This window comes from Molothrus ater, chromosome 1 (genome assembly GCF_012460135.2).
Source record: "Molothrus ater isolate BHLD 08-10-18 breed brown headed cowbird chromosome 1, BPBGC_Mater_1.1, whole genome shotgun sequence".
NCBI classification, from domain to species: domain Eukaryota; kingdom Metazoa; phylum Chordata; class Aves; order Passeriformes; family Icteridae; genus Molothrus; species Molothrus ater.
In genome coordinates this window covers 12,211,963-12,239,956 of record NC_050478.2, presented here as the reverse complement: position 1 = coordinate 12,239,956, position 27,994 = coordinate 12,211,963, and the positions used below count along the sequence as shown (strand labels likewise).

The 27,994-nt window shown below is 40.5% G+C and overlaps 1 protein-coding gene across 1 annotated transcript; it reads left to right on the top strand.

The window, feature by feature from the left end:
- On the top strand, nucleotides 1-27,543 carry PITRM1 (pitrilysin metallopeptidase 1). Its single transcript, XM_036406711.2, has 27 exons — nucleotides 1-91; nucleotides 305-407; nucleotides 1,253-1,359; nucleotides 1,908-2,059; nucleotides 2,495-2,609; nucleotides 2,713-2,809; nucleotides 3,191-3,351; nucleotides 4,590-4,716; nucleotides 5,402-5,490; nucleotides 6,013-6,141; nucleotides 8,045-8,158; nucleotides 8,566-8,662; nucleotides 12,578-12,712; nucleotides 14,634-14,772; nucleotides 16,172-16,288; nucleotides 17,384-17,516; nucleotides 18,229-18,349; nucleotides 19,101-19,177; nucleotides 19,464-19,629; nucleotides 19,753-19,853; nucleotides 20,800-20,920; nucleotides 21,686-21,757; nucleotides 22,814-22,926; nucleotides 23,390-23,515; nucleotides 24,763-24,908; nucleotides 26,485-26,587; nucleotides 27,084-27,543. Exons 1-27 carry the CDS (start codon nucleotides 54-56, stop codon nucleotides 27,175-27,177), a joined length of 3,093 nt encoding a protein of 1,030 aa, XP_036262604.1. The 5' UTR covers nucleotides 1-53; the 3' UTR covers nucleotides 27,178-27,543.
- The last annotated feature ends 451 nt before the right edge of the window (nucleotides 27,544-27,994 follow it).

The window sequence follows — 27,994 nt, the reverse complement described above, 5'->3', positions numbered from 1 at the left end:
CTGTGCTGTGCTGCGCTCCGCCGTGCGGCCCGGCCCGCCGGCCCCGCTCAGCCATGTGGAGCCGCTACCGGGGGCTGCTGGGCCGCGGCCGGTGAGCGAGCGCGGAGCGGGCGGGGACCCTCACCCTGCGCGGCCCCAGCCCCTGGCGCTCGGCCGAGGGGCGCGGAGCCCCGAGCCCCTGCCCGGGCACGGGGCCCTGCTCGCCGGGGGAGCCCTCGCTGGAGCGCCGGGGCCGGTGTCGGTCGCGGCTGCGGCGCCGCCGGCCGGGGCGCGTTTGTTCAGAGGGAATTTTGTGTCGTTTCAGGTCGCTGAGCCGCAGGGCGTGGAGGTGGAAGAGCATCGCCGCGAACGAGAGAGCGCTGCAGTACCGGGTGGGAGAGCAGATCCACGGCTTCACCGTGAAGCAGGTGAGCGCCGCCGCCGGCGTTTGCTCTATTTGTGTACATAAACTTCCCCGGGCTTACAAGGCACTGGGTGAGGCCCGGCGTCTGCGCATTAAATACTTGCTTTGGGTAATCAGTCATAAAAATGATTCAAGAGTTCCTTGTAGTTACTTCTCTGCAGATAAATACTGTAGATGCCATTAATACATATTCTTATAGAGAGCTAATTCTAGAGAAAATACGGCACCCCACGAGCTGCAGATGTGTCTGCTGCAGATGTGACCAGTCGGTGTGGCCTTCTAAAAGTCCTGACAGACAACAGGACTTCACTGTGTGAATGTGTTTTGATAAACGTATTCAAGTAACAGTGTTATTTTCTAAGATGCTTTTAATACCTGTGTTGGAAAGCTACCATGGAAATATGTTGCGTTTCTTTCTACTTTTTCAAAGGAAAAAAGCAGGAGTGGAGAGTAAAGGTTATTTGTGAGAAGTGATTGCTAGTGACAGAGCTAGTGGTATAACAGTGTCCTTTTTCTTTACCTGCCCTAGGCTACTGACATTTGAATATATTTGTATTTCAGATTGAATTTTTATCTGTACCATAGGAGTATGGTTCTTCAGTGATAGTATACTTTCATTGGGTTAAAAATTTCATTTAAATTTTATTTTCCATTCACATAATTATTTTTTCCCCTCAAACCACAGGAGCAAAAATTCTTTTTATACTGTGTAAGCCAGTATAAAAAAAATTATGTATATGACCAACATATATTATGTATAAGACCAACAAATTGTAATTCCTATATTATGCACGATTTATTTGACCTAGTTGAAGTCACACTGCAATACAGATGTTTCTTCCAATGCAGGTGACAGCTGTTCCTGAGCTGTTCCTGACTGCAGTGAAGCTTAGTCACGATGGTACAGGAGCCAGGTATTTGCATGTGGCTCGGGAGGACTCCAATAATCTGTTCAGGTAAGACATTAGCATAGGTATTGCACATTCAATCTCCACATCACCCTCTGTTTTTTCAGTTGTAATCTGACATCATGGCTGGATTATTCTGTGATAACAGGGAGGACAGTACTTCTTTTGTGGGGCTTCTTAGAATTTTTCAGGTTGGAATAGATATTATGAAGTCTGTTATTCAGTCTGCTGCTCAAAACAGGATCAATGTTAAATTCAGATCCAGTTCCTGCCTTGAAAACTTTCAGAGACAGAGATTATGCAACCATAACCTTCCATGAAGATTTTTTATTTGAGCCTTTTGGATAAAAATAAATGTGTTTACTCATGTGCTGAAAACTTCTGTACTAACTCCAGAAATAGAAGTGCAGAGGCTGTACTCCATCTGAACAAGATGGCTGAGCACTCAGGAGTCCTAAGAAGTCAAACTTTGCATCTGGTGTGTGCCATGCTAGCTGTTAGGCAGTGATAACGCTGCCATAAATCACAGGTGCAGGCAGGAGTGGGGGCACTTTTCCTCCCAGTGACTGCATTCCTCTCCATGCTCTCTCCTGCAGTATCCAGTTCCGAACCACTCCGATGGACAGCACCGGCGTCCCTCATATTCTGGAGCACACAGTGCTCTGTGGTTCCCAAAAGTATCCCTGCAGAGACCCCTTCTTTAAAATGTTAAACAGGTCACTGTCCACTTTTATGAATGCATTCACAGGTAAGTCCAAAGGAAATAATGCCACTTCAAGTGCATGAGGTTTTATTGCAGTAGAGCTGTCTGTTGGCTCTCCTTGATTTGGCTTTGGAGGGCCATTATTATTGGGTGGAAATGTTGTGAGATATTAAAAAGCTAACAAGGCAAGACAGCAAAATAAGTCTTGTTCATTTGTCCATCACAAAATCCCAGTAGACCTGGAGCTTTATAGTATCCAAAAATACATTTAATTATTTATATGGATATAGGGATAAAGCAAAGTTTTCATGGTAAAATAGCTGCAGTGTTAAATGTGATTCCTCAGCAAAAATACAGTTCATTTAGTACATTTCTTCTCTTCCAGTTATTTATATGGATGAGAAATTAAAAATCAACAAGGGCAAAACATGTCTTAGACTTTCAAAAGTTCTGATTATTTTTATGTTTATTTGTATGCAGCTAGTGATTACACACTCTATCCATTTTCAACACAAAATCCCAAGGACTTTCAGAACCTCCTGTCGGTGTACTTGGATGCAGCTTTCTTTCCATGTTTACGTCAGCTAGATTTCTGGTAAGACAGTTTGAGATTAAATTAAAAAAAAAAGCTCTCCCCCCCAGCTCCCACATCAACAAAACCTTCAAACTCTCAACACTTTCTGTTATTAATTTTTCAGGCAAGAAGGTTGGAGGTTAGAACATGAGAACCCAGCTGATCCTCAGACACCTCTAGTCTTCAAAGGAGTTGTTTTTAATGAAATGAAAGGGGCATTTGTAAGTTTTGTGGATGTTTGGTTTGAGTTCTTGCAGATGGTGAAGTAGTTTCAGCTGTAGGTTATCAATGGCATTATTGCACCAGAGATTCCCATTCCTCCCTTTGAAAATTTAGATCCTCAGTAGAGTCAACACTGTTGCATAGATTTTATTTTTTGAAGTTAGCCTGTCAAAAGTTTGTTTACATATAGAAAGGCACTTTGTTAATGGATTTTATTGTAAAATACTCTCTTAGATCAGTATGGAACCATAGCTTATTTTATTAAAGTATATGTGAGGAGGTTGTGTAAGTTAGAGCTCTGAGGTCTTACTATTGAGCACCTTTTATCTTTTATATGTGTTTTGATGGCTTTCACTGAAATGTGGTGTTTTCCTATTAAGACAGATAATGAGAGGATATTTGCACAGCACCTGCAGAACAAAATCCTTCCTGATCACACTTACGGTGTAATTTCTGGTGGAGATCCATTATGTATTCCTGACCTTACATGGGAGCAGCTTAAGCAGTTCCATGCCACACATTATCATCCAAGCAATTCCAGGTATGTGAGATTGGTGACTAACTTCCTAGGTTACTGGGTTAGTGCTTTCTTTGTACTTTCATGAGGAGAAAACCAGAAGCACAGTGTTCTTATCCACACGGCCAGCAACAAAGATAACCTGTGCCCTACAGCAGTTAAAACAGCATGGAAGCAAGGAATTTTTTCTAGAAAGAGCAGTGAAGAGTGAATTGAAAACAGGAGGGAAAGGTGGCTGATTTTCTCAGGGATGTCTCCCTGATCATGCAGATGTGTTTTGGATATCAATTGACCTGAACTCATATGAGCTGGGGGGAAAGGGAACGTACTAATAATTACTTAGCAGTAATATTAAGGGGTTAAGATGTAAGTAGCAGAGATTAATCTAAGGGTTCCTGTCCTCTTTGAAGTAACACAGATTGAGTTAGAATATACAAATGAATGATTTCATTTCCTCCTGCATCACATATTACTGTACTGAGTTCTAAATAATGGATAGTTATTTGATTCAGGTACTGATTTGGTTGATACTAATAAGGTATTTAAACTGGAAGTCAATTTGAAGGTTACATGCAGGGAAATAAATCTTTGTCCTGTACTAATTTTGTGGCCAATCTGTTATTCTGATTCATTCACTTGTGGAACATCAGCAGCTTGTGTCATGACAGTGCATTTACAATCTGTTGATTTTTCTCATCATCCTAAGTATTCTGCTGTACTGGTGTTGAGATTTTAGTCAGGGGATGAGATTTACCTGTGGCAAACCTTGTGCTCATATTTGGTCCAGTGGAAGTCTTTTAGCTGTGGGTATGTGTTTGGTGGAGTGACCCATGGAACCCAGCCATGTTTTATAGACAGACAAAACCCAGGACATGGATCATTGTATTTTATACTTAAAGTGTGAAGACCATAAGAATTTTGTCTTCTGAAACTTAGGAGCACTGGGTTTCTGGCTTCAATTACTATTTTTTTTTTTCTGGAACATCGTATTTTTCTGCAACTGAACAAATTTGAACATAATAAAACTGAACATAATGAAAATAATGTGTTTTGTGGCCCACAAGATGAGAAATGTGGATTTTTATCAAGAGATTGTGAGTTTTATATATGTGGTATAGGTTGAAGACACACCAAACTATTTTCCACTCCAGATGTAACAGAATTACTGGAAAGCATATGAAATTCAGAGTATAATACAGGTAGCTACTGTAAATTTCATATTAAATCAAGTGCTTAATCCCAATATTTCATTTGAAATGCAGATTTTTCACTTATGGTAATTTTCCACTGGAGCAACATCTGAAGCAAATACATGAGGAAGCATTGGCAAAATTTGAAAGAATTGAATCAAATACTGACATCCCTAAACAGAAACTCTGGGATAAGCCTGTAAGTAAAACCAACAAACAAACAAAACCCACTAAACCCAAAAACCCCCTGGATTAATATTTTAACTTAACCTGCTGGAGTTACTAATTTGTTTAAAATTGTGTAAATGAGCTAAGTATTTTTATTTTTGGTTACATGGGGGACAAACTACAGTTCCTTTTGAGTTTCAGTAATGTAATGATTGCTTGCAGTTGTTTGTTTTTCTTATTTCAAATTTTCAAGTCCCTTGTCATTTGAAACACTGAAGCACTTATTAATGGAAAGCATTTAGGGCTAATGAAAGGAAAGTGGTTCTTAGTGTCAGGAAATATGCTTTCTAATGGTATCTAATCTTCCAAACATGAGTGTCAAAAATAATTTTCATGTTCTCTTCCTCCCTGCTCCTCATTTTCCTCCCTGGCTTGTCCAGAAGTGTAAACATTTCTTTCAAAAATAGCTCAGAATTTTATTTATGGCCAAACTTTCTTCAACCTCTCCTATATTGTCCACTTCTAAACATTGAGATTATTTTTCAAGATAGTGTGTGTTTGTGTATTTAGGGTTGCTCATGGATCTTGAATTTATTCATGAGCATCTGTGAAATTATTTTAAATAATTGGAAAGATGATGCTGTGAAGGTGCAAGTTACATTTTGTTTCTAACTTCTGCTGTGAGTTTATTGTGTATCATTTATTGTACTTTATAGAGAGAACACAGGGTAACATGTGGCTTAGACTCCTTTGCTGCTGATCCTTCCAAGCAGACCACTGTCAGTGTCAGCTACTTGTTGACAGAGTAAGTATATCAAAATGCTGAATAAAAGGTTCATTTAGATCTTTAGCAAGTTGCAGGCATGCTGCTTGTCCCCAGTCCCTCTTGATAAATGTCATCTCTAAAGAAAATAATGCCATGGGAAGATAGCTCAGTCCTGCTTTAGTAAATAAAAGTTTACTTGCTGAATAATTTGCTTTAGTGGATAGACACGAGAAAAATCAGGTGTTACTTTACAGAACTGTTCAGTGGATGAGACATTTGAAAACACTGTCTTCCTTTCAGTTTCCTACCACGTGCAAGCTCTTCTGTATGACCCTGCTGCTAACTTATCTCCCCTTGCAGCCCAATTTAAATTGCTTTCCTGGTAGTTATAACAAGTGAAAGATACAGAGCCCTCTTATTTCCCTAAGGTCTGATGTGGGCTTCACAGCTGACAATAATTTCTCCTTGCTCCCTTTGCCTTTGTTTTCTAGTTCTTTTGAAATGGACTCAGTGATACTGGGTGTCACAAACAGTTTTTAAGAACTGATTGTTTTTGTTCAGTATTACAGACACTTTTGAAACGTTCACCCTAAGCCTGTTGTCTTCACTGTTGGTTGATGGGCCGAATTCTCCTTTTTACAAAGCCTTAATTGAGTCTGGTGTTGGAACAGATTTTTCTCCTGATGTTGGGTAAGTGTTGCAATTCACATTTCATCACTATAACCAATGTTATAAATACTAAAAAGCACTTCTGAGTTGGAAGAACTCATCTCTTATACTGGCAATTTACACCAGAGTAATCTTATTTTAATGTTAAAACATTTTAAGGGTTTCTGCTGGTGAACTGTAAAGTATTCTCAGATTTTGTCTCATCAAAGTACTTGGATAGAAGCTAAGTTTTGCTTTAATCAAAGTTGTATTGTTTACAGCTTATGAACCATAAAAAATGGGTAGATAGGATAAAATATGGAATACCTTCAGTGCCTAAATTTTTCATCCTGGGCATTTAAGTATTACTCAGAAGTGTTTGTGAGGTTACAGAGCTCTTCTCTGTAACCATGTTGCTTTAATTGCTTTAATTCTATGGTTTAGTAGTAGTTAAGCTTGTCACAAATGTGTATTTGTGCAGTCAGGTGCTGTTAACTTGCCATCACCTCAGTACAGAATATTACACAGAATATTGTTATTTGGAAGGATCATTGAGTCCAACTCTTAAGTAAATGGCCCCATACAGGGATTGAACCCACAGCCTCAGTGATACTAGCACCATGATATTAGCACCATGCTCTAACCAACTCTGCTAATCTCAGCAGGGTATTTCAGCTGACACTTGCTCCAGCTGGAGCTCCCAGTCCTTGCTTCCAGCTGCAGCTCCTGAGCTTGCTGCAGGCTGAGGGTGGGTGCATTATCTGCACTGAACCTGGGCTCAGCTGCTCATCACATTTTGCATTTTTTGTCAGCACAAAGAAGGAAGTGCTTTCCAGGCATGATTCATCTGCCTGATTTTTAGACTTGGGATGGCAAAAATCCTGCCTTTTTCTTCAGTGGCTCTCTCAGGTGTTTTGAATGGAAAACCTTATTATGCTCATCCATAATTTTAGTGTCTTACTTACTCTGCCTGGCTTGACCTGTCTCTACATGAAGTAGTGGGCTTTGTGCAAGTCCTGTGTCATGCATGCCAGTGCCATGTAGACATCTTAATATTCCAGAGCATGGCAGTAGAAATCCTTCTTTAGACACTGAAGTAGAGATTATGTTGTATTTTTTGTCAGCTGGTCTTTTTCCAGGTTGGCCGGATTGATAGACAGTTGAACTGTTCAGTAAGTTGGCTTTAATTTGTCTTAGTGACTGTGGTGATGAATCTACAAGCATAAGTTTGAGCCCAGAGATGAGTATTGCAAAATACAGGGCCTGAGCCTGCCATTGAATTCCTTCTGTGGTTTTTAGACCACATGTAATAGTGGTTTTTACTAGTGTATGAGCACCTATTGCTTGTTTGTTGGCTTTGAACTGCTGGGTGTTCTGTATTTCTGCAAGTGCCATTTTGTCTCTATAAAGATGAGCCTGACAGCTTGGACAGAATTGTCTTTCCTGTTATATTTTTTTTTTTTTTTAATACATATGATAACAATTGCAGTAAACATGGAAAACTTGACCTTAACCACTTACTTTACAAATACTGCTTCAGAAATACTGTTCCACTCACCTGCTTAAGTAGAATGTACATGTTTGGTGTTACACACAGCTAAAATTTCCACCTTAGAAAGACTTCTGTACCTGAAAGAAATTACAGATGAATGGGAAGATGAACAGAAAATTCCAGCTTTACTTCTGTAGCTGTTTTTCTTTCTCTAAAATCATATGCTGTGGGTTTTCTTAACAGTGGCTACTACTACTGAAATTGAACAAAAAATGCTTTTAAGCTCCATTTCTTGCCTCTTTGGTAATTACTTTACTTTCTATCTAGCTTTTAAATCTTGTGTGTTTGTATATGTGAAAACAATGGGTGTTTTTTTCCTTCTCTTTCCTCTGTTGGCAGCTTTAATGCTTAAGTTCTAGTACTTACCAGTGAGTTGATTTTGTTTTACTCTAGGTTTAATGGCTCTACAAGAGAAGCTTATTTCAGTGTGGGTCTACAGGGTATTGCTGAAAGAGACATTGATACTGTGAAACAGATCATTGACAGAACAGTCGATGAAGTTATTGCGTGAGTAATGCTGAATTTTTCAGAATACTCATGGTTAATATAATAATACGTAGGCATGTAATAATTCAGACTTGTATATAATAACATGCCTTAAAAATTGGGTTATATTGCAATAAAGGCCCCAAAGCAAAAGTAATATTGTCCAATACTCTTACAGTTTGTGTCTGCTACTTCCTTTATTGTAGTTTGTTCTCATCAGTGTAACCTTCAGGAGTTTAATGATGTTAGTTCAGTTTCTCTAAATGATACAACATGATTACATTATTTCATATCAATTTTAATTCAGTGTGAAAGACATTATATTGTAATGCTTCCTTTTTCAATCTAATAATTAATTTTCATAACTTCACTTAAAGTGGTCAGTGTTAATGGATATGATTTCCTTCTCTCATCACCCCTTCCCAAAGGAAAGGATTTGAGGAAGATAGGATTGAAGCTCTCCTTCACAAAATTGAAATACAATTGAAGCATCAGTCTACGAGTTTTGGACTTGCCCTGACATCTGTAAGTCTGTGTGTGTGTTTCTTTTAAGAATAGTTACAAAAAATCTACCACCTATGTCTTTATAAAATACAGGGTCATTTTGTTGGCTCCTGATATGTAAAACTTTCCCCTTAATGGCTCTTCCTTTGTCATATTGTGTACATCTTTCTTTTCAGTAGCTGTCAGACTGTCTGTGGACTTCCCAGTGTATGAGTTAATCGGGCAGTGAGCCTGTTGTCTTTGCCTGAATAGCAGCTTTGATTGCAGTAGCACTGGTTATTCTGTGAGGGGCATATCATACTGGCTCTGGGAACTGTGTGTTTTGGCTAGATGCCTGTGTATTTTCTAAAAGCCAAATAGAAGGACTGTATTTTTCTGTGGACTTCAGGATTGTACTGCTGCAAGTTAATTTCTAGATTCACAAGGGAAAATGTACAGTAATGCAATTCTTGGCCTCAAATTTTAATACCAACCTGTTAGAGAAAATCCATTCCACAGCACAATGTTGTGTCAAATGCTGCACCTCACTGATTCCAAATTAAGTCTGCAAGTCATCCTTAATTTGGAATGAGTGAGGTGCAGCATTTGCAGTCACTGTGGAAATCAGGGTCTCCTGCAGCCACTCATTCTTTAATCTCCTCTGTTCCTTTCTGCTCTGCATCAACTTCAGCTCCTCAGTGGCTCTTTGCTTTCTGTCTTTCAGGTGATGTATATTCTTTGCATCAGCAGGGTCTCATTCCTAGATATATACAGTTAGGCAGAGAAGCAGAACCCTGGATTAACAGGAGATTTGTAAATGGGTGAGCACAAACAAAAGCTGTTTCAAAACAGATTGCCATACAGCCAAATAGGCAAATTGTGGATATTTAAGTGCCTGTCATGTTTCATGGTAAATCTGGCCAAATATGCCTGACTTTAATAGTCAGTACTTTCTGGCATGTCTTCAGATGTTGCGAGGAATTCTATCTGATGAAATATTAATGCAGATAACTTTATCCCTCAACATTTTTAAGTCTTGAAATTGATTCAACTGCTACGTCTTCATTGTAGAAAAGAAACCTCTTTAATATTTCTTGCTTTTAAAAACCAGTCTTGCAGCATTCAGTGTTAATACTCCCATAGAGGAGAGTTATGTTTCTGTTTGTTTCCCTGAAGTCATATTTGAGAAGTTGGCTTTGAAGAGGACCTAGTTACAGGGACCTAGGTTATAACCAAAGTGATCACAGATAGCATAGAATGGTTTGTTTTGGCAGGGACCTTTGAAGATCATCTAGGTCCAACCTCCCTGCCATAACCAGGGCCATCATTCACTAAATCCAGTTACTCAGAGCACTTTTGACATGTCTTCAAACACTTCCAGGGAATGGAGCACCCACAGCTTCTGGCAGCAACCTGTTCCACTGTCTCACCACCCTCATAGTAAAGAATTTCTTCTTTATGTCCAGTGTAAATCTGCCATCTTTCAGTCTAAAACCATTGCTGATTGTCCTGTCTCTACAGGATGTGTAAAAAGTCCCTTTATAAGCCCCCCCATATATTGAAAGTCCACAGTAAGGTCTCTCCAAAGCCCTTTCCCTCTCCAGGCTGAACAACCTCAAGTCTCTCAGCCTTTGTAGGAGAGGTGTTCCAGCACTTTGATCATTTTTGTGGTCCTCCTCTGACAGGTGAATGTCTGTCTTGCACTGCAGGCCCCAGAGCTGGATGTAGGACCTCAGGTGGGCTCTAGTGGGAGTGGGGTCGAGGGGCAGCATCACCTCCCTCAGCCTGATTCTTCTGGTGCATCCAAGGATACAATTGGCTCTCTGGGCTGGGAGCACTCATTGTGGGCTCATTTCCAATTTCTCATCTACCAGTATCCTCAAGCCCTTCTCTGCAGGTCTGCTTTCAAACCTTAAATCACTAAACTTGTACTCAGTATTGGTCATTGCCTCAGCCCCAGTGCAGGACCTTGCACTTGGCCTTGTTTGAATTTCATGAGGTTCATGTAGCTGCACTCCTCAAGCCTGTCCAGGTCCCTCTGGATGGCATCCCTTCCCTCCAGGGTGTGCACCACGCCTCTCAGCTTGGTGTCATCTTGCAAGCCTGCTGTGAGTGCCCTCAGTGCCACTGGCTGTGTTATAAATAAAGGTGTTCAATAGTATTGTACCCATTACAGCCCCCTGAGGGACAGGCAGTGCTTGTCACTGATCTCCCTTTGGATGCTGGCCATTGGAGTGCAAGTGCTTGCATGTCACCATCCAGGCAATTCCTTGTCCATCCATTAAATCCATGTCTCTCCAATCTAACAGTGGAGGATGTTGTGTGGGACTGTCACAGATCCTGTGAAAGTCAAGATAAGTGGCATCAGTTTTGATATTGGGAAAAAGCTGTTCACAGGGGGATGGTCAGATGTTGGAACAAGCTCTCCCAGGTGACTGGGATAGAATTAAATCTCCTCCCAGTGGCTGGAAGGGGCTGTGTTCTGGGTTTGTGCTGCTAACCCAGGGGTGTTTTCATTATTGCTCACTGTTGGCACAGTCAGGGCCTTCTCTGCTTGTCCTTCTTACCCCACCAGCCAGGAAGGTGGTGATGGGCAAGGAGCTGGGAGGAGACACCAGAGGACAACCAACCCCAAATGACCCAAGGGTTGTCCACACCTTGCTCAGCACTAAGAGCTGAGGGAAGAGGAAAGGAGGGGTGTTTGGAGTGGTGGTGTTTGTCTTCCCAAGTCACCAGTAGATGTGATGGAGCTCTGCTGTGCTGGGCATGGTGAATGAACATCTGCCTGTCCCTGGAAAGCAGGGAATGAATTCCTTGGCTTGCTCTGCTCACACACAGCTTTTGCTTTACCTGTTAAACTGCATTAATTTAAGTGAAGGAACATGAGTTCCTTCACTTTCACCCCTCTGATCCTCTCCCCACATCCTGCTGTGAGGGGCAGAGTTAGTGGCTGTGTGGAGCTGAGCTGCCAGGGGTGAACTGTGACACTGAAGAAGTGGTCATGGCCCCGAGCCTGTCAGTGCTCAAAAACTGCTTGGACAATGCTCTTAGATACATGGTTAAACTTTCAGGCTGCCTCCTGAGAACCAGGACTGAACTTGTAATGACCCCACAGCAACCTCGAATAAGGAGTGGCTGCTTCTATTCCAGGAGAATTAGCTCAAGCATGTTCTAAAGTAATACTCTGCTTTGTATCATATTAGGGAATTTCCACAGAATAGATAAAAATAGTTATTATTTTTAAATGGTGAAGGCTTATGAACCTGCCTGTAATTAAAGAGGTAAGAAAAGAGAAGGTGGATTTGACAGGGATTTTATGCTTTGTCTTGTTTTGGTTTTTCCCCATTCACACAGAGTAGAAATGGAGAAACTTTTGCTATCTTGCACTTGAGTTGTTTTGGAGAACTTTCAATAGCAACTTGAGCATACTCAAATTAGAAAATAACCAGAAATATCCCCAGGATATTTTTTTTTTTGTTCAGTATTTTCTTTCTCCTAAGTCCCATCTAATTTGCATACTTTATGTGTTTGAGTCACCTTCCTATAAATAATTTCATCTAGCTGATACAAAGCTGTAGTATGCATGTACTACTTTGTCTCTACCACCTGTTTCTCTTTTCCTTCTTTCTTGAGCTGAAAAATTAATTTTAATGTGAGGGACTAAATAATATTACAGTATATTTCCAAATGTGCACAGCTATGCAAAAAAAAAGGTAATAACTTTTAAAATGGTGGTTTGGTATGGTGAAATTAGAGGCAAGAATGGAGAGAACAGGGGATGGGTGATGATGGAATAGAACTTCTGTCTGAACAATATTTTTCCCCCTACAGCTACGTTAGGATTACTCACTCTGTGTCTGCTATTCAAATGTTAAGGTGGTTTTGGAACACTGATGCTGTCAGTTAGAGAAATGCAGATGGATTGTCCTGCTTGCCTAATTATTCTTTTCCATTCAGTACATAGCCTCATGCTGGAATCAAGATGGGGATCCAGTGGAGCTTCTGAAGATTGCAGATAAAGTCTCTCAGTTCAAGCAGTGTCTTAAAGAAAATCCCAGATTTCTTCAGGAAAAAGTTAAAACATACTTCAAGGTAGGCAAACTTACAGAAAGTTATCTTGTATTAATTTTTAAAACACAATTTTGTATTTGAAGTTAAACTGAAGGCTAATTTTTTATCACCATAGTGCCTGTTTCCAGGTGTGGCTTGAGCAGCAGCATGTTCAAATGAAAAATGTTAATTTTAATGGTTTAAGTTTCCACAATTTCAAAGGGGAAAAAAAATTTATCTGGCTGGTCATTTGGAACCACATTCAATAGAACACTGATAAAATGCTAATGTTTTACCAAACTGTGATTCCTGTAGAAGGGCACATCTTTTTCCTGATGAGAAGTTCAGATGTGAACAGAGAATTTTGGACCTAGTGTGTTCCTTAGTATTGACATAGCAAGGTGTATCTCATTTTCCTTGCAAAGGATTTGGTTTCAAGTAAGATTGTCTTGGTGTTCCTCACGTTCATTGAGCTGCTGTCTGAATCTTGCTGTCAGTGCCAGTTACTTTCTGCTCTTTCTCTTCCTCTCCATATGGTCTTCTGGAGTTTTTGCAGAAATAAAAAATAGCCAGTACAGGCATTATAATGCTGAATAGTTCTGGAGCCCTGAATTAGATAATTCCAGAAAAAAAAAATCCACTGATAGCAATGCAAAAATGGTGTAGATTTTTTTGTAGGCTTTGTTTGTTGGCTTTGTTTTGTTTGCTTTTCTTGGTAGGTTTTTTTGTTTGGGGTTTTTTTTCTGTAGTCAACTTGTTTGTTTTGAAAGGCAGTTTTATTTAAAGTAACTGTCAGCCTGATTGGAGTAAAGCTAGATTCTAATGTACTCCAAAAACCCCAAGAGTCAGTAGCATCAGTTGAAATCAGTTTTTCTAAGAACATTTACTAGTGTCTGGAGGTAGTAGGGAGCTGTTAAAGTTTTGGCTTCTGTAGGGAAGAAATACAGGTGCAGTGTTTTTGTGAATGTCCTTTACTGTACAGTTCTGTGAGGGGGCTGAGGCAAAGGCACATCTCGGTAGGAAATGATGAGAATGGTTGGATGTTATTACATCATAAGGTTATGCACTGTTGTACTTTGTGCTGGGAAATTATTAAAGCAGGCAGGCAGGGAGCAAGGGGGAGAATGCTATTAATCCTGTCCATTTTACTGGTTAATCTCACATTTCTCTCTTTAACTCTGTATTCAGTTTTCTGTAGTATTTTCACACAGGCACGGGGGAGATAAACTCATAAAACAGAATCTGATTACATTGTCCCAAATTATTGGTGTCTGTCAGTGCCAGATGTTGCTATTTGACTCCTACATTGAAATGGAAATTTTTTGAGGTCACTGTCTTTTGGCTGGCCTCCCTTTCCTATTATGGAAAATGGGAGCTGCTTGAGTAATTTTGATATTAAAATTCCACAGTCTGGTGTAAACAAAGAAGAATTCAGCAGCAGTTATGACACTTGAGTAATGCCTGCAGTTCTGTGGCAGTGAGGCTGATGTGTAAAGCATTTCTGAGCAGGATGAAGCATGCACATTCTACATCATTTGGGATCTCTGTGCACTCAAGCTTGGGCAGGTTGAAAGAGGTGTTTATTCAAACCCTCCTGCATTTAATAGAATTTCCCCATCTTACACCCTCCAGATAAAACTTATGGCATGTAGTGTTATGTACAGTTGTTTAACATGGGTTTAATTAAACTAATGACTACTGTGTGCTGTTGAGGGATTCTGACTCTAGAGTGAAACTTAGCAGAAGGCTGTTGGTGCTTGTTCCAGTGGTGAGCTGCCTCTTCCCCGCAGCAGCTTGTTCTGTATGAAACCAAGGGCTCATCAGTCTGTGTGGTTGTGATACTTTTGATAAGGTGCAAGCCAAATGATGCACAGGCTGTTCATCTGCTGCTGATGGAGCAATAACCTGAGGCAAGGAAGTTGCCCTCAGAATTAATGCTTTGTTTTGGGGTTTATTTCTGCAGGATAATCCACACAAATTGACTCTGTCAATGAGTCCAGAGGAAGACTACCATGATAAACAAGCTAAAATGGAAGCAGAAAAGCTGGAAAAAAAGGTCAATGCACTTTCTGAAGAAGAAAAAACACAAATCTTTGAAAAAGGTTAACTTGCTTTTTCACATTTTTATTTGTATAACAGTTTTTGAGCTGTTATCCTGTAGACTATTTTAAATTCTCAGGCACTCTCCAGTATTTGCTCTGAAAGGGATGGGGTTTTTTGGTTGCAAATTTGTGTGTATGTGTTACAGGGCTATGCAGGGCAGTGCTTCCACTACAGTGTATGGTTGGTATATTTCATTAGTTTTAACAGTCAAAAATAGGATGATCAATGTCTTCATTAGGGCAGAAGAAAGGAAATTGTTTTAAAACACCAATCTGTTTATTCTTTCCCATGTTAAATTGCACTGAGTAGAAGATGAATTCACAGAATCCCAGAATGGTTGGAAGGGACCACAGTGGGTCATCTGGGCCAAACTCCTTGCTCAGGCATCCTAGAGCACATGGCACAGGATTGCATCCAGGGGTTCTGGAATATCTCCAGTGAGGGAGACTCCACACCCTCTGTGGGCAATCTATTCCATGCTTGGACACTGCACAGTAAAGAAGTTCTTCCTTGTGTTCAGCTGGAACATTTTGTGCATCAGTTTGTGCCCATTGCCTCCTGTCCTTTTGCTCAGCACCACTGAGCAGAGCCTGGCTCCATCCTCCTGGCACCCTCTCTTCAGATACTTACATACCATGTACCTTGAAGCTGTTTATTTATGAGCCTCAGGTCTGCTCCATGCTCCTGTAAAACTTATATTTTGTAATTATGTTTCTTATATTTTCCGGTTAAAAAGCCAACTATAAAAGTAATGCTGCGTTTAACTTATTCTGGAGAATAGCTTATGCTTGAAAACTGTGGGCAGTCATCTAATTTTGTTAAAGCAGTGTCTAGTCACAGAAATCCTCCAAAAATGTGGGATTAATCTTCTGAAGCTTTGGTGTGTGACAGGAGATAGGGAAGCACGAAATCAGAGGAGGCTTTCTACTTACAGAGATAAATTGGAGAGTACTCAGAGGTGACCAACTAGTATCTGAAAGTCTGAAATGTGAAAGTAATCACAACAATTTAGCTGCATCAGTGTTCTGACAGAGCACTTGAGTAAGAACTGGAACAGATTGGGTTAGAAAGAAGCTCCTTATCTGCCAGGTCTGGGTTGATGCTTGCTGAGTGACAGGACAGACTGGCAGGTGTCACTTAAAGATTAAATTACATGTTACTGTAAACAGGTTGTGAAGAGTGGATTGGAAAGAGAATCTAACAAGAGTGTTTTCTTTGCTGTTGTTACATGATAATCTGCAGAATTTGCTTTAGGAAAATATTTGCAAAATTGCTGTTAGAAGACTCCAAACTTGACTCTTGAGTTTTTCTGGTCTGTATCACCTCAGTAGGTTTTAGGTCTTGACAGCACTTTCACTACAAGCTGAAAATGACAATTTGGTATTCTCTTCCTACTAGGTTTGGAATTAATTGCTCTTCAAAGCAAACCTCAGGATACCTCTTGTCTCCCAGCTTTAAAAGTGTCTGACATCGAGCCCAAAATCCCCTTCACTGTGCTGGAGACAGCACTCACAGGTTGGTGTCCCCACTGTCTCGTGTCCCAAGGAGCAGCACTGTTGGGTTGTTCCCTGGCTGCTGGCCCCTTGCCCAGCACATGGACTGGCTTTGTGGCCCATAGTTGTGCTCTTTTTCCTCCACTCCAGCCCAGCACCTCTGGGCAGACATGGCAGTGGATCTGCAGAGCCATCGCCTCGGAGGGGCATGGAACATCCTCCTGGCCTTCCCAGGGCTGGCAGGAGCTCCTGCTGGCAGCTCCCTGCTGCAGGCATGCTCCCACCTTGCCCTGCTCAAGGGCACTGCATGTGCCAGCCAGAGACTCCTCTGACTGGCACGTGCAGTGCTCTTGAGCAATCCCCTCACTTTCCAAAGGCTTACCCAGGATGCAGAATCTTGGCAGCTGGGGCAGTAAGCCTTCCTTACTGCAGTCCCTCCCTACCTGTTTTTACAGAATATGACATAAAGGAGCCACAGAAAAAAAAATAAGTTACAGTAATTCCTCATAACTTCAGTGCAAGTTTTTCCATTTTGCTAGTGGTTTCCCCAGGGACTGATAGGAGATGGTAGTTCTGAATTTTGTTACAGTTCTGTCAAAATTTTGCAGGTAAATACTGTTCTTTAGTATATTTCTAACAGACATTTTTCTTCAAAAATTATCAGCAAGTGTCAAGACTGTTTAATTTTGATGCAAAAAATGACCTGGTTTTGGGAAAATTCTAATGTCTGTATTCTGGTGGCCTGGTTCAGGAAGAGTGTACAGTACAAGAAACTGCTTTCCTCAATTTTTGTACAGATGAAGGCAAAAATAAGGAAGAAAAACTTTCTGACTCGTTCAGGAACAAGTTGCTACTTGATTGTTATTTCTAAAATATGACCTCTCTTAGAAGAATTCTCTTTTCAAATTGTCCAGATGTTACCTTACTATGGACAGAAACAGAAAAACCCCTTTGGTCCAGTGTTGAGTATAATGTGCAAAATTTAAACAAGAAGTGGCTCTGAAACACCAACAGAAAATTATTCTTAATGAGATGTTCTTGTAAGAAATCATTTTGCTTTTGTGTGTTTGTAGTAGGAAACTGCTGGTTATTGTTTGCTTTTGTTTTTTTATCCTAGGTGATGACATTCCTGTCCAGTACTGTGCTCAGCCAACCAATGGGGTGGTTTATTTCCGAGCTGTGTCCAGCCTGAACACCCTTCCTGAGGAGCTCAAGCCATATGTGCCACTCTTCTGCAATGTCATTACCAGGTGAGAGGTTGGCTTTCTTAGAAGCTGAGGCAACAGGCTGTAACACAGCTTGCCAAATACTAACACTGACTTGAATAATTCCAGCATCTGTTCTTACTATAAAAGGGAAAGCAAGGCTGGTAAGTTGGTTTCTTGCAGAAAAAAATTCTTTATTCCCCAATGTTGCTAAATTGTTTCCCCTTCTCCACCAGTCTCTGCATTGCCTTTTTGCCCAGTGTCAACACAAGTGTTCCCTCAGCAGATTGGAAAATTTCTGTAAATGAGAAATAGCCTAGCAGAGATTAAAGTTTTTGCTTGAATAGACTTCTGGTGCAATTTTGCCATGTGAGGACAGAAAGAGTGACCCCATCACAGGGAAAAGAGGAGCACAGAGCAGAACAAGTGACCTGGGCTGGGAGGAGTATGGTTTTATTGATGAGAGCAACTTATGTTATTAATGTAGTTCTTAAGGATGTTGGTAGCAAGCCTGCACATAAAGTGCATTAAAAAGCACATGCTTTTTAATACAGCATTTTAAATTAGCAGGATGCTTTAATTGAAAGGCTTGGTGGGAAGCTTTTATAAGACATGAAGTATTATGTTTGCTTAATAATGCCCCAGATTGTTTAGTTGCTAAATTAGTATTGTCCTAAGCAGGCTGATTTACTAATGCTACATGGATTTTGGTTTTGGCCTACACTGAAAATGGAAACAAATCTCTTGTTTTTCACAGGATGGGATGTGGAGCCCTTGATTACAGGGAACAAGCCCAGAAAATAGAACTAAAAACAGGTGGTATGTCTGTCAGCCCACATATCATTCCAGATGATTCACACCTGGATGTTTATGAACAGGTAAATTAATCATAACCTTGAAGATGTTACAATTGCAGTAACAGTTCTGTAGTTCAGGGTCAGTCAGGGCTTCCAGGCAGAGGGTCAAACTAATTTGCAGTGAAAGTCCTTGTAAGATAAAAATTAGATAATTACAGTAACTTAGTGTTTTGTGTTAAGGGGAGTGCCTGATGTGGGTGTTGTGTCTAGGGCAGTGCTTCACTAGCATCTGTCACCATATTTTTGAGTGCTCCAAAATATTTTGGAAGCAGAGGGAGGGAACAGAAAGGTGTGGTGTTACACACAGAGTTTGCTGTTAATGTGTTATGTCACTGTCGGCAGCATCATTAGATCTATGTGTTAGGCATAACAGTTCTGCAATATTTCTTGAGATTTTTGCAAATTTGCTGGGGGTCTGCTCTGTATGGATCCTGGAGTTAAATTAAAGGAATTCCCTTGGAGAAAGGTGCACCCCAGAACAGAACTTACACTTAGTGGGAAAAAATACAAAATTTTGTGTCTGAACTGCTGCTTGGTGTTGAGAAGAAGAAGTTGAGGAATTACCAGGCTTGCTTTGTGAGAAGAGCAATCACATTTCATGTCTGCTCTCTTTTCAGTAGCACAGCCTGCATTAGAGTGATTTTGTAATGTGCAGCATTAGGTTGGCATCATTTTATCACATCCAGGAAAAGTTACTGTGCATTTCTTGGGCCATTGCTGTGGTTGTCTTGAGTGAAGGGTTTTTTGTGTTTTGTTTATTTTTTTCCTTCAGGGTGTGCTCTTTTCATCTCTGTGCTTGGATAGAAATCTGCCAGACATGATGAATTTATGGAGTGAAATATTTAACAAGTACAGTACATTGGGTTTTGTTTGTTTGTGGGTTTGCATGTGTTTTGGGGTTCTCTTTTTCACTCTTCTCCCAACCATTCTCCATTTCTTAGAGATCCTCCTTAGGGATTTATTTTCATAATTCTGTCTCTGTCTTTCTAAATTTACATATTGCATCAAAAGCATGACTATATAGTGGATTAAATGGACAACCAACAGTTTAAATGCACTCTGTTGAACTTGGGATGATGAAAAATAAATTTCATTGGTGTCCTTTTGCATGAGACCTGCTTGTGTTCCTTTTCAGCCCAAGATTCGAGGAAGAAGAACATTTCAGAGTGCTGGTTAAGAAGACTGCCCAGGAGCTGTCAAATGGCATTCCAGATTGTGGGCATTTATATGCCTCTATTAGAGCCAGCAAAAACCTTACACCTTCTGGAGAGCTGCAGGAGATGTTCAGTGGGATGGATCAGGTGAGAGGTTAATAATGCCCTTCAGCAAGGCCCAAATCCTCGACTGTGGAGTTACAGGCTGGTTTTTGTTAATTCTTCCTGTTGGTCCAATCTGTGGTCTTTCTGCCTTCCCTTCTTGCACAGGTGAAGTTGATGAAGAGAATAGCAGAAATGCCTGATATTAAACCTGTACTACGCAAACTACCACGCATTAAGAAGTATTTATTAAACAGTGACAACATCAGGTGAGCTAAAAAGAAAGGGGAATTTTGGTTAAAGAGAGGCCATGGCCTGTGAATATGTTTTTCTCAGTGCACCTCATGGTGTAGTGGGGTTTATGAAATGGGACATCTGTGGCAAAACTACAGAAATGTTAATTTACATCCCCTGTGCTTACGGAGCAGTAGCTATGGTGTTATGGTAGCTCATTTTGTTCAATTTTTAAATGATTTGAGAAACTTACAGCAAATTTTATAGGCAACAGTTGTACCCAAAGCTTGTAAGTGACCTGTGCAATTTTACAGAAATAGTCAAAAATCTGCCTTTTGTTTTTCCTTTCAAGGTGCCCATTAGACAAATACTGTTATATTGTTTTGTAACAGTTAAATATAATTTGGTTTGGATTTTTGTTTCACTCCTAAAAGGAAAGCAATGACATTCTGAAACTTGCGTTATGCATGTATTGGGAAAAGTAAAGAGAGCCCATTAAGGAGTTTAATGTCAGGTGCATTAGTTCCCAAAATGGGTCTGTTTGAAGTGACATAAGTTGCAAAGTTTTGTTTTTTAAAGCATGAAATGATAAATGAAGTGATGTAAATGTCTGTAATGTTCAAAACCATGTTAGGCCTGCCTGTAAACAGAGGATACAGAGGGCATTATTTTCCTTGAGAGACCTTTTTGTTTGCAAAACTGAGCTCGTCCTGTCTTGTGCAGTGAAGGGGTTTGACAGCTACTGCTCAACTTTTGGTCTGAAAGTGTTCTAGGATGAGCAAAAGAACAGCAATTGATTGTAATTTTTTTTTCCACATCAGGAAAAAAATCACTCTCTCTGTTAGTGATTACCTGAGATCACTGACCTAACATTCTGATGATTTAATAGAAAATGTTTAGAAAGACAAAGTGGTACAAATTATAAAAGACTCTCTGAAAACATAAAACCATACTTAAAATTCTGATATGTATTTTTGACAGATGTTCTGTGAATGCAGCACCTCAGCAGATACCAGAAGCATCTAAAGAAGTAGAGAAATTTCTAAAGGGCATAGCCAGAAGTAAAAAAGAGAGAAAACCTGTTCGTCCACATGTGATTGAGGTGAGAAAATGTCATTCGTCATTAGGGCATCAAATACAGTTGACTTGATCATGTCAGTACCATTGTGCAATCAGAAAAGTTTGAACTCAGATATTGTGTCCATGTCTGAAGAAATCTGGCAGACATCTCTGTGATCAGCTGCTCTCTGTTTTGCCATGGAGTGTCTTCACTGCAGCACAGAGGACAATAGAAATGCAGGAGATCAGCTGTTAAGCCTTACCCTGGGGTTACTGCTTCAGTGTGGGATGTGGAAAAAGAATTTCTTCCTTTCCTTGTTGCATAAAACTTTTAACTGAGCTTTACTTGAAATGGTGGCCAAAAGCAAATAGGGCATGATGTGCAGTTCCTCAGTTGCATGTGAGTTTGTTTTGTTATCAGGGTGTTCAGGACATTTGGCACAAAATATGCTCGATTCAGTGGAGTTGACAAAGGATCTGCTCTGTCACTATGCAGATCTGTCTTAATTTCTGATGAAACTGGAATAAGCTCCCAGTTCCTTACCCATGAGTGAAATGATAGTTTGTAGCTTTATGGGTCTCATTTAATCTGGGTCTTGGTGTCTCTCAGTGCCAGATTACTCTTGGAAGAAAATAATTTGGCATTTGTTTAGGAAATATAAAGAAGCAATTGAGTACCTTGCTTATGTTTGTGAAAGCATGGTTTGATGATTGCCTTAGAGAGGTTTGAGTGGAGGGGTTGCATTTGTAGTAGTCTTGGTCTAAATTGTTAAATCATCTTTTAATATGAGAACTGACTCTCTTCTAGAAATCTTCAGAAGTGAAACCTATGGGAAGTGAAATGGGTACTGGTGTGCAGATCACAAGGAAATTAGTCAATGTAAGTATATTATTGGTGAGGGATATTGGTATTACAGGGCTGTTACTGATGGTAATGGTCCATCTTAAACTGTTACAGAAGCACTGAAACATGATTCATGCCCTTCAGTTCCATAACTAACCATCAAACTCAATCACTTCCAGTTAGTTAGTCCCTTCCTTTCCTTGGTCTCCTCCCTAAATGATTCTGGATGTGACTGACACCTGACAGAAGAGCATTAGTGAAAAAGGAAGATCTGGATTTGGCTACAGGGATGAAGAGCATACCCTGAACTCTCCTTTTAGAAGAGAGGGGCAGGGAGAGCTCAGCCCAGTGCTGCAAATGCACTGCTCTGCTTGGCCCAGCCAGAGTTGTATGAGGATCTGGGAATGGGGTTTTTGAATTTAAGAAAGGATGGAGAGTTCTGAAATAGTTACACTGGAGGTGTGTAAGGATCTGCTTGTGCCTAAGTGAGCACACAAGCAGATGTATGTGTGAAAGAGGCAAAGGAGCAAGCTCTGCCAAGGCCCAGAGACATGAAGGGGACTGGAAGTTTGGAAGTGAGGTTGTAAGGAAGAGTTCAGTCTGTTGCAGGGGATGTTTGAGCAGGAATTTATACTACAGCTGCTATCATAAATAGCTTACTGTTTTTGTGGGTACACAGTTCCTGGCTGTTTTCAATGTCTAGAATGGATGGGTTGGGATACAATGTGGTGACATGTACATGTGTGACACAAGTGGAGAGTTGTGAACACGTTTCAATCAAAGTCAATCCGTGGCTAAATCCAAACTCCTGGGTAGTGATTCAAAATCTGCAGAACTGAAAGGGGGGAGGGTGCAAAGGATGGGTAGCTGATGCATGGTACCCTCTCCTTTAGTTTTCCAGGGCAATTCTTTGTACTGGATTGCTGATACATGCACAAGGGAAATGTCACTGGTTGCAGGGTAGGATAAGTGGCAGCTTTAGCATTTATTTGTGTGTATGTTTGGCAGAACTTCCTAGTTCTCAAAAAGTTGAGAGTTCTCAGATGGGTACATTATCTCTGCTGCTGTGACAATAATGTGTTCTTCTCCTAGGATCCTACTTTCAAGCCATGCCAGATGAAGACCCATTTTGTACTTCCCTTCCCAGTGAACTATATTGGGGAATGCATTCGAACAGTTCCCTACACAGCTGCAGACTATGCCAGGTGGGAAGCAGAACATCAGGGAGCTCTCTGTGCTCTGCACAGCACAAAGCAAAATGGAAAGGGTTGGGCTGACTGCAGAAAATGGAGTGTTGATAGAAAATGATTCATAGTGCATTTGTCACAAAATCTTTATGAAGCAGCTGGGCCCAGAGCAACCCTGTAAATGCTGAGATTAAGTAATGAGGGGCTGCTGTCCCCTACCTTGGAATAAACAGCCCCACCTACTCAGACATGTCCTGAGTTTACAGTCCTGATGCATGTAACAAAGTTCAGAGCCCCTCTTACAGTGATGTGACATTATTCAGCTATTATTAAATAGTGAGCATTGCTGTTGAAACTGTCATAGATTACAAGCAGCAGTGCATGGCAGATGGGGATCTGGGGGACCTTTAGAGGCAGTTGAGACTATCACTGTTGCCCAGTTCACTTCACATCTTCACTGCTTCTGTTTCTCTCATTTCAGCCTTCGAATTCTAGCACGGTTGATGACAGCTAAATTCCTACATACGGAAATCAGAGAGAAAGGAGGGGCTTATGGTGGAGGTGCTAAACTTAGTCAAAATGGCATATTCACATTCTACTCCTACAGGTAACAGTGCATTTCTTTCCTCTTGATGATTGGTTCCTCTTGAGGGGACCACTGACTGCATTTTGCTGTGTCTTATCTTTGACTTCCTTGTAGCAGTCTTTCAAGAAGAAGTGAAACAAAAGGGATGAAATTAAGTGAGTGATTCAGTCAGTGCTGATGAAGTTAGATTGCCTAATAAAACCATCCTTGCTTTATCTTGTTTGTATCCTTGGGAAAGCTTAATTTATCTCTGCTGGTAGCAACCACTGCTGCACCTCTGCACTTCGGTGTTTACTGTCTCAGTCTCAGATTTATGTATAACTGGCTTGCACTTGTTTATTTCTTGGTTAAGGAAGCCCTAAGAAAGGAAATTCAAGACTGCTCTAAATTTGAGACCATGAAGTAGAATGGGGATGTTCCCTAAGGTCCTGAGTTTGAAAATATGCATCTTCCTTAAAACAACTGGCTGAAATCATCAGAGATTCAGCAGAAAGCATTGCTGGTGATAAGCTAGAACTACTTGCTCCTTCTTTTCTATTCTTCTCTTTTGCCAGTCCAGAACAGTTACCCTGTATTTAGCTCACCAAGGCACTTTCTGATGAAATTACAACTGGAGGTATTATAGTTGTAATCCCCACTAGCAGTGTTGTGTGGATGGAGTCCTGGCTTCAGTTGTTTTCCTAGCCCAGAGGCAGGCTGGCTTGGTCAGGGTTCCTGGCTGAGGTTTGAGTAGTCTGGCCTTTCTGTAAAGTTTTAACATGGTAGGACTTGTCCTGGCAGTAGTCCTCAACTTGCCAGTAGTAGCTAACCTGTGGCACCTGTTTTACAGAGAGTAAAAACAGGTGTGGCAAGAAAAGCAACTGAGAGAAGATAGGGCATATCATAAATATTCCTGGTGTGGGCAGTAATGGCAGTGGTGCTTTTTGAGCCCACTGTGAACAGCACTGGCTTACCTGACCTGCTTTTATTACACCACTTCACTCTACACCATCTTGGAACTACTTTTAGGCAGCTGGATTCTGTACCTGTGTATCTAAAATTGTGAATCTGCTTGGTTTGTAACCATACTTTTCTTCTGGAAAAGAAATGCAGAACCAAACCCCAGAACCTCTTTTTGTACGAAAAAAAAATGATATATAATATTATAATTTGTTTTCCCCCATGTGTGATGCATAGTAAATTGTGAATGAAGTGAGAATAAAGGAATTTTGGTTTTTCATTTTTTAAGACTGAAGTAATAAATTTTTATGTTCTTTTTCTCTTCTAAGAGACCCAAATTCATTAGCCACCTTGAAAACATTTGAAAAAGCAGTCGAATGGGCCAAATCTGGAGAATTCACCCAGCAAGATATTGATGAAGCTAAACTAGCAGTGTTTGCTGCTGTGGATGCACCAATAGCTCCTTCAGACAAAGGTACATTCTCATCATCCTCCCAGGGCTGTCAGTGTTTATTTGCTTTTTAATTTCAGTATAAAGGGAAGAAAATAGTTTGCTAAACAGTGTTAGATGATAAAATTTGTGTTTGGAAGATGAGAGATAATGGCAGTTTTGATGAATCTATTGGTTCCTGTTGCTCCTTTTCAGAAACACCTCATCCACTCAGGTTCTGCTGAAGTTTTGTGTTACTGGTCCTCTGTGTCACATGGAGGTAGATTGAGGAAATTATTTTAGGTTTGGAGAGCATTATATGCAGACAAATGAAAAGAAATACTGGTCCTCTGATGCAAAAAGAGCTGAGGGATTACTTTCCTGACTCAAGCAGGCATACTGACTGTGAATGTCACCTGCCCTTTGTGCATATGTTCTCTGAAGTTAGAGCACTGAAGTCTGTCTGCTGGGGTGGAGGGTGTTTTTAGCTTCTTTGCAGATCTGCACATTCATGATGCATTGGTAGTATCTTTGCAGTTTACTGACATGTAGCTTTGCTGTGCTCACTTCCCTCCCTTGTTCTCTAGCTGAATTTCAGTCTGAAATTTGCCCAGTTAAAACACATTTCCTTCCGATACAAAAAGGAATTGCAAGGTTAAGATCAGCATTATTTTAAAATGTGCTTGTACTAGCACTAACTTTTTAAACAAGAACACTTCCAATTAAGCTTTTACCTGTCAGGATCTGGTTTTGGTGTGGGCAGCTAAAAAGCAATCGGTGCCAGGTGCACATGAGTGCAGTGCCTACACTTTGGGTGTTGGTGTCAGCGAGGGATGATGAACATTCTTTGGCATTTGAACACAGATCTTAACAGAGCACTGAATAGGAGACCTCTGTTCCAGAGGCCTGGGAACTGGTGCAAGGAGCGCCTGTCCCTTCATGCTTTTGAGTCACTGGGCACTGCAGATGGATGTGAAAACCTTACCTGGCTGGGAAGTCAGCCCTGCCTTGGGTAGGAGGTTGGAATAAGTTGACTCAAATCCTTCCAGCTACCTTTATTTCCCTATGGTTATTTGCCTGACAAAAAACTTTTCTGTGATTATTTTGGAGTTTTCTGGTTGTTCAAGGAGCAATTAAAATGCTGTGGGCAAATACTCCAACAAAACATTAAAGCATTTGTGTGCAGATTTCTGTGTAGTACAAAATTGTGAGTAAACCTTCACATTGCAGATACATCACAACTGATTGGAAATAAAATAGTTCCAAAAACAGAAGCTTCATGAAATGCAGTTTGTTTAAAAAGTTGTTAGAGCTGACTCTCTTCAGAATGAATTATGTCTAAGTTTCCTGGACCACTGTTACATGCAGATTTTTGACAAACTAAATCATATGCCAAAATAGAATTGCTTTTTTCCTAACTAGGAAACTGTTACTACCTCACCCTGGTTTTAACTTAACTGTGCTTGATTCAGTTCAATATTCTCTCAGCATGATGGTTTGATGGAAGTCTCTATTCTTTTGAGCACACATTCCTGTTGTAGTTTGCTCTCATTCCTTGCTTGTGGCTGTGACAGATTCCAGTGCACCAGAGCAGTGTGTGGTTTTGTTTTCTTTTCCCTAGGAATGGGTCATTTCTTGTATGGCATTTCAGATGAAATGAAGCAGTCACACAGAGAACAACTTTTTGCTGTCAACAGTGATAACTTGGTTGATGTATCAAACAAGTAAGCCTCTGCTCAGTTGTCATAATTAAGTTACTGGTTTTCTTCCCTTGGTCTTTCGTACTACTTTCACTATTTTCTTCTGTAACCTAGAAAAGGATATGTTAATTATATCCTGTTTATTGCACGTTTAGCAGATGCAATTCCCTCCTACGCTCTGAGTTTGTGGGAGATTGGGTTTGATTTACTTTTGAAAGGCCCAGGAACTGTCTGGTATATGACTACAGGAGTAGGTATGAGTGCACTATAGGAGCTGGTATCTACTCCACTTTCAGCATTTTGTGTGTGACTTCTGAATTCCACTGTAGATGCAAGAATTCCACTACAGCCAAGTACAGGGTTAAGGAGAGACTGTTGTGATGAGTGGGCACAACACAAGTTGTTTGCAGCAAAGGACACTCTTCCTGAGATGGGAGTATTTTTAACTTCCACAGCAGAGCTGTGGTTAACCAAATGTAGCAGTTTGTCACTTGTTTATGGGGTTTTTTTTTATTTCCAGGTACCTTGCAGCTGGGAAGAGCACTCGTGGTCAAGCTGTACTTGGCCCAGAAAATGCAGATATCACCAAAGATCCCTCATGGGTCAAACGATGACTTTGGCTTTTCTCTGGGTGTGACTACAACATTAGGGGGTTTTAGTAACTTTTAGCAGTGCTATGGTCCAACTGAAATATTCATTGCTGGTTTTTAACAGTGTTCACCAAATCAATTAGAAGCTCCCCTTCTCAAAATAACAATGTGAAAAATTTTCTAACCATACAGTATTTGAGAGCAAGAATTACATGCTCTGCATGGCAAAGACAGACCTTAATCTTTTACTGAAGCCTCACTCCTTCTATCACATATGAATACTATATAAATGAAATATTTTTGTATATGTAAAACTCTAGTTTTAAATAGTGTTTTGTTTGAAATCATGTCTGCTGTTGGGTATATAAAGAGCTGTCTCTCATACTGACAGATTTCATTCTGTGGTGTGGTAATTCCAGCTGCCTTTGCATAAGCCACCTCCACCCTGAGCAGTCTGTGACAGTACATTCCACCAAGCTGAGTGTGCAGTGCAGTGGGAAAATCCCTAATCAATCAGGGGAGTCTATTTTGTATAAAGTTCGGTTGTGCTTGACAGTTAGGGCAAGGTTTTGGTACACCATGAATTAGTATTTACCTTGTGATGGTCCAGTTAACATAAACTAGCATGAGAAAACATTTTTGGCTGTTTTTCAGCCTCGTTACCCTTTCTGAGTATTGGGGGTGTTAATCTTAAAGAAGCTCTGAGAAAAAGAAAACACGAAGCAAGGACCAGGTTACACCCTTATGAATCTCACCTTGCTAAAGCTGTTCTTCCCCACTCCCAACCCCAAGAACTAGTTTTATCTTTCCTGTACAAGGGGAAATTATTCCAACTCCTAGC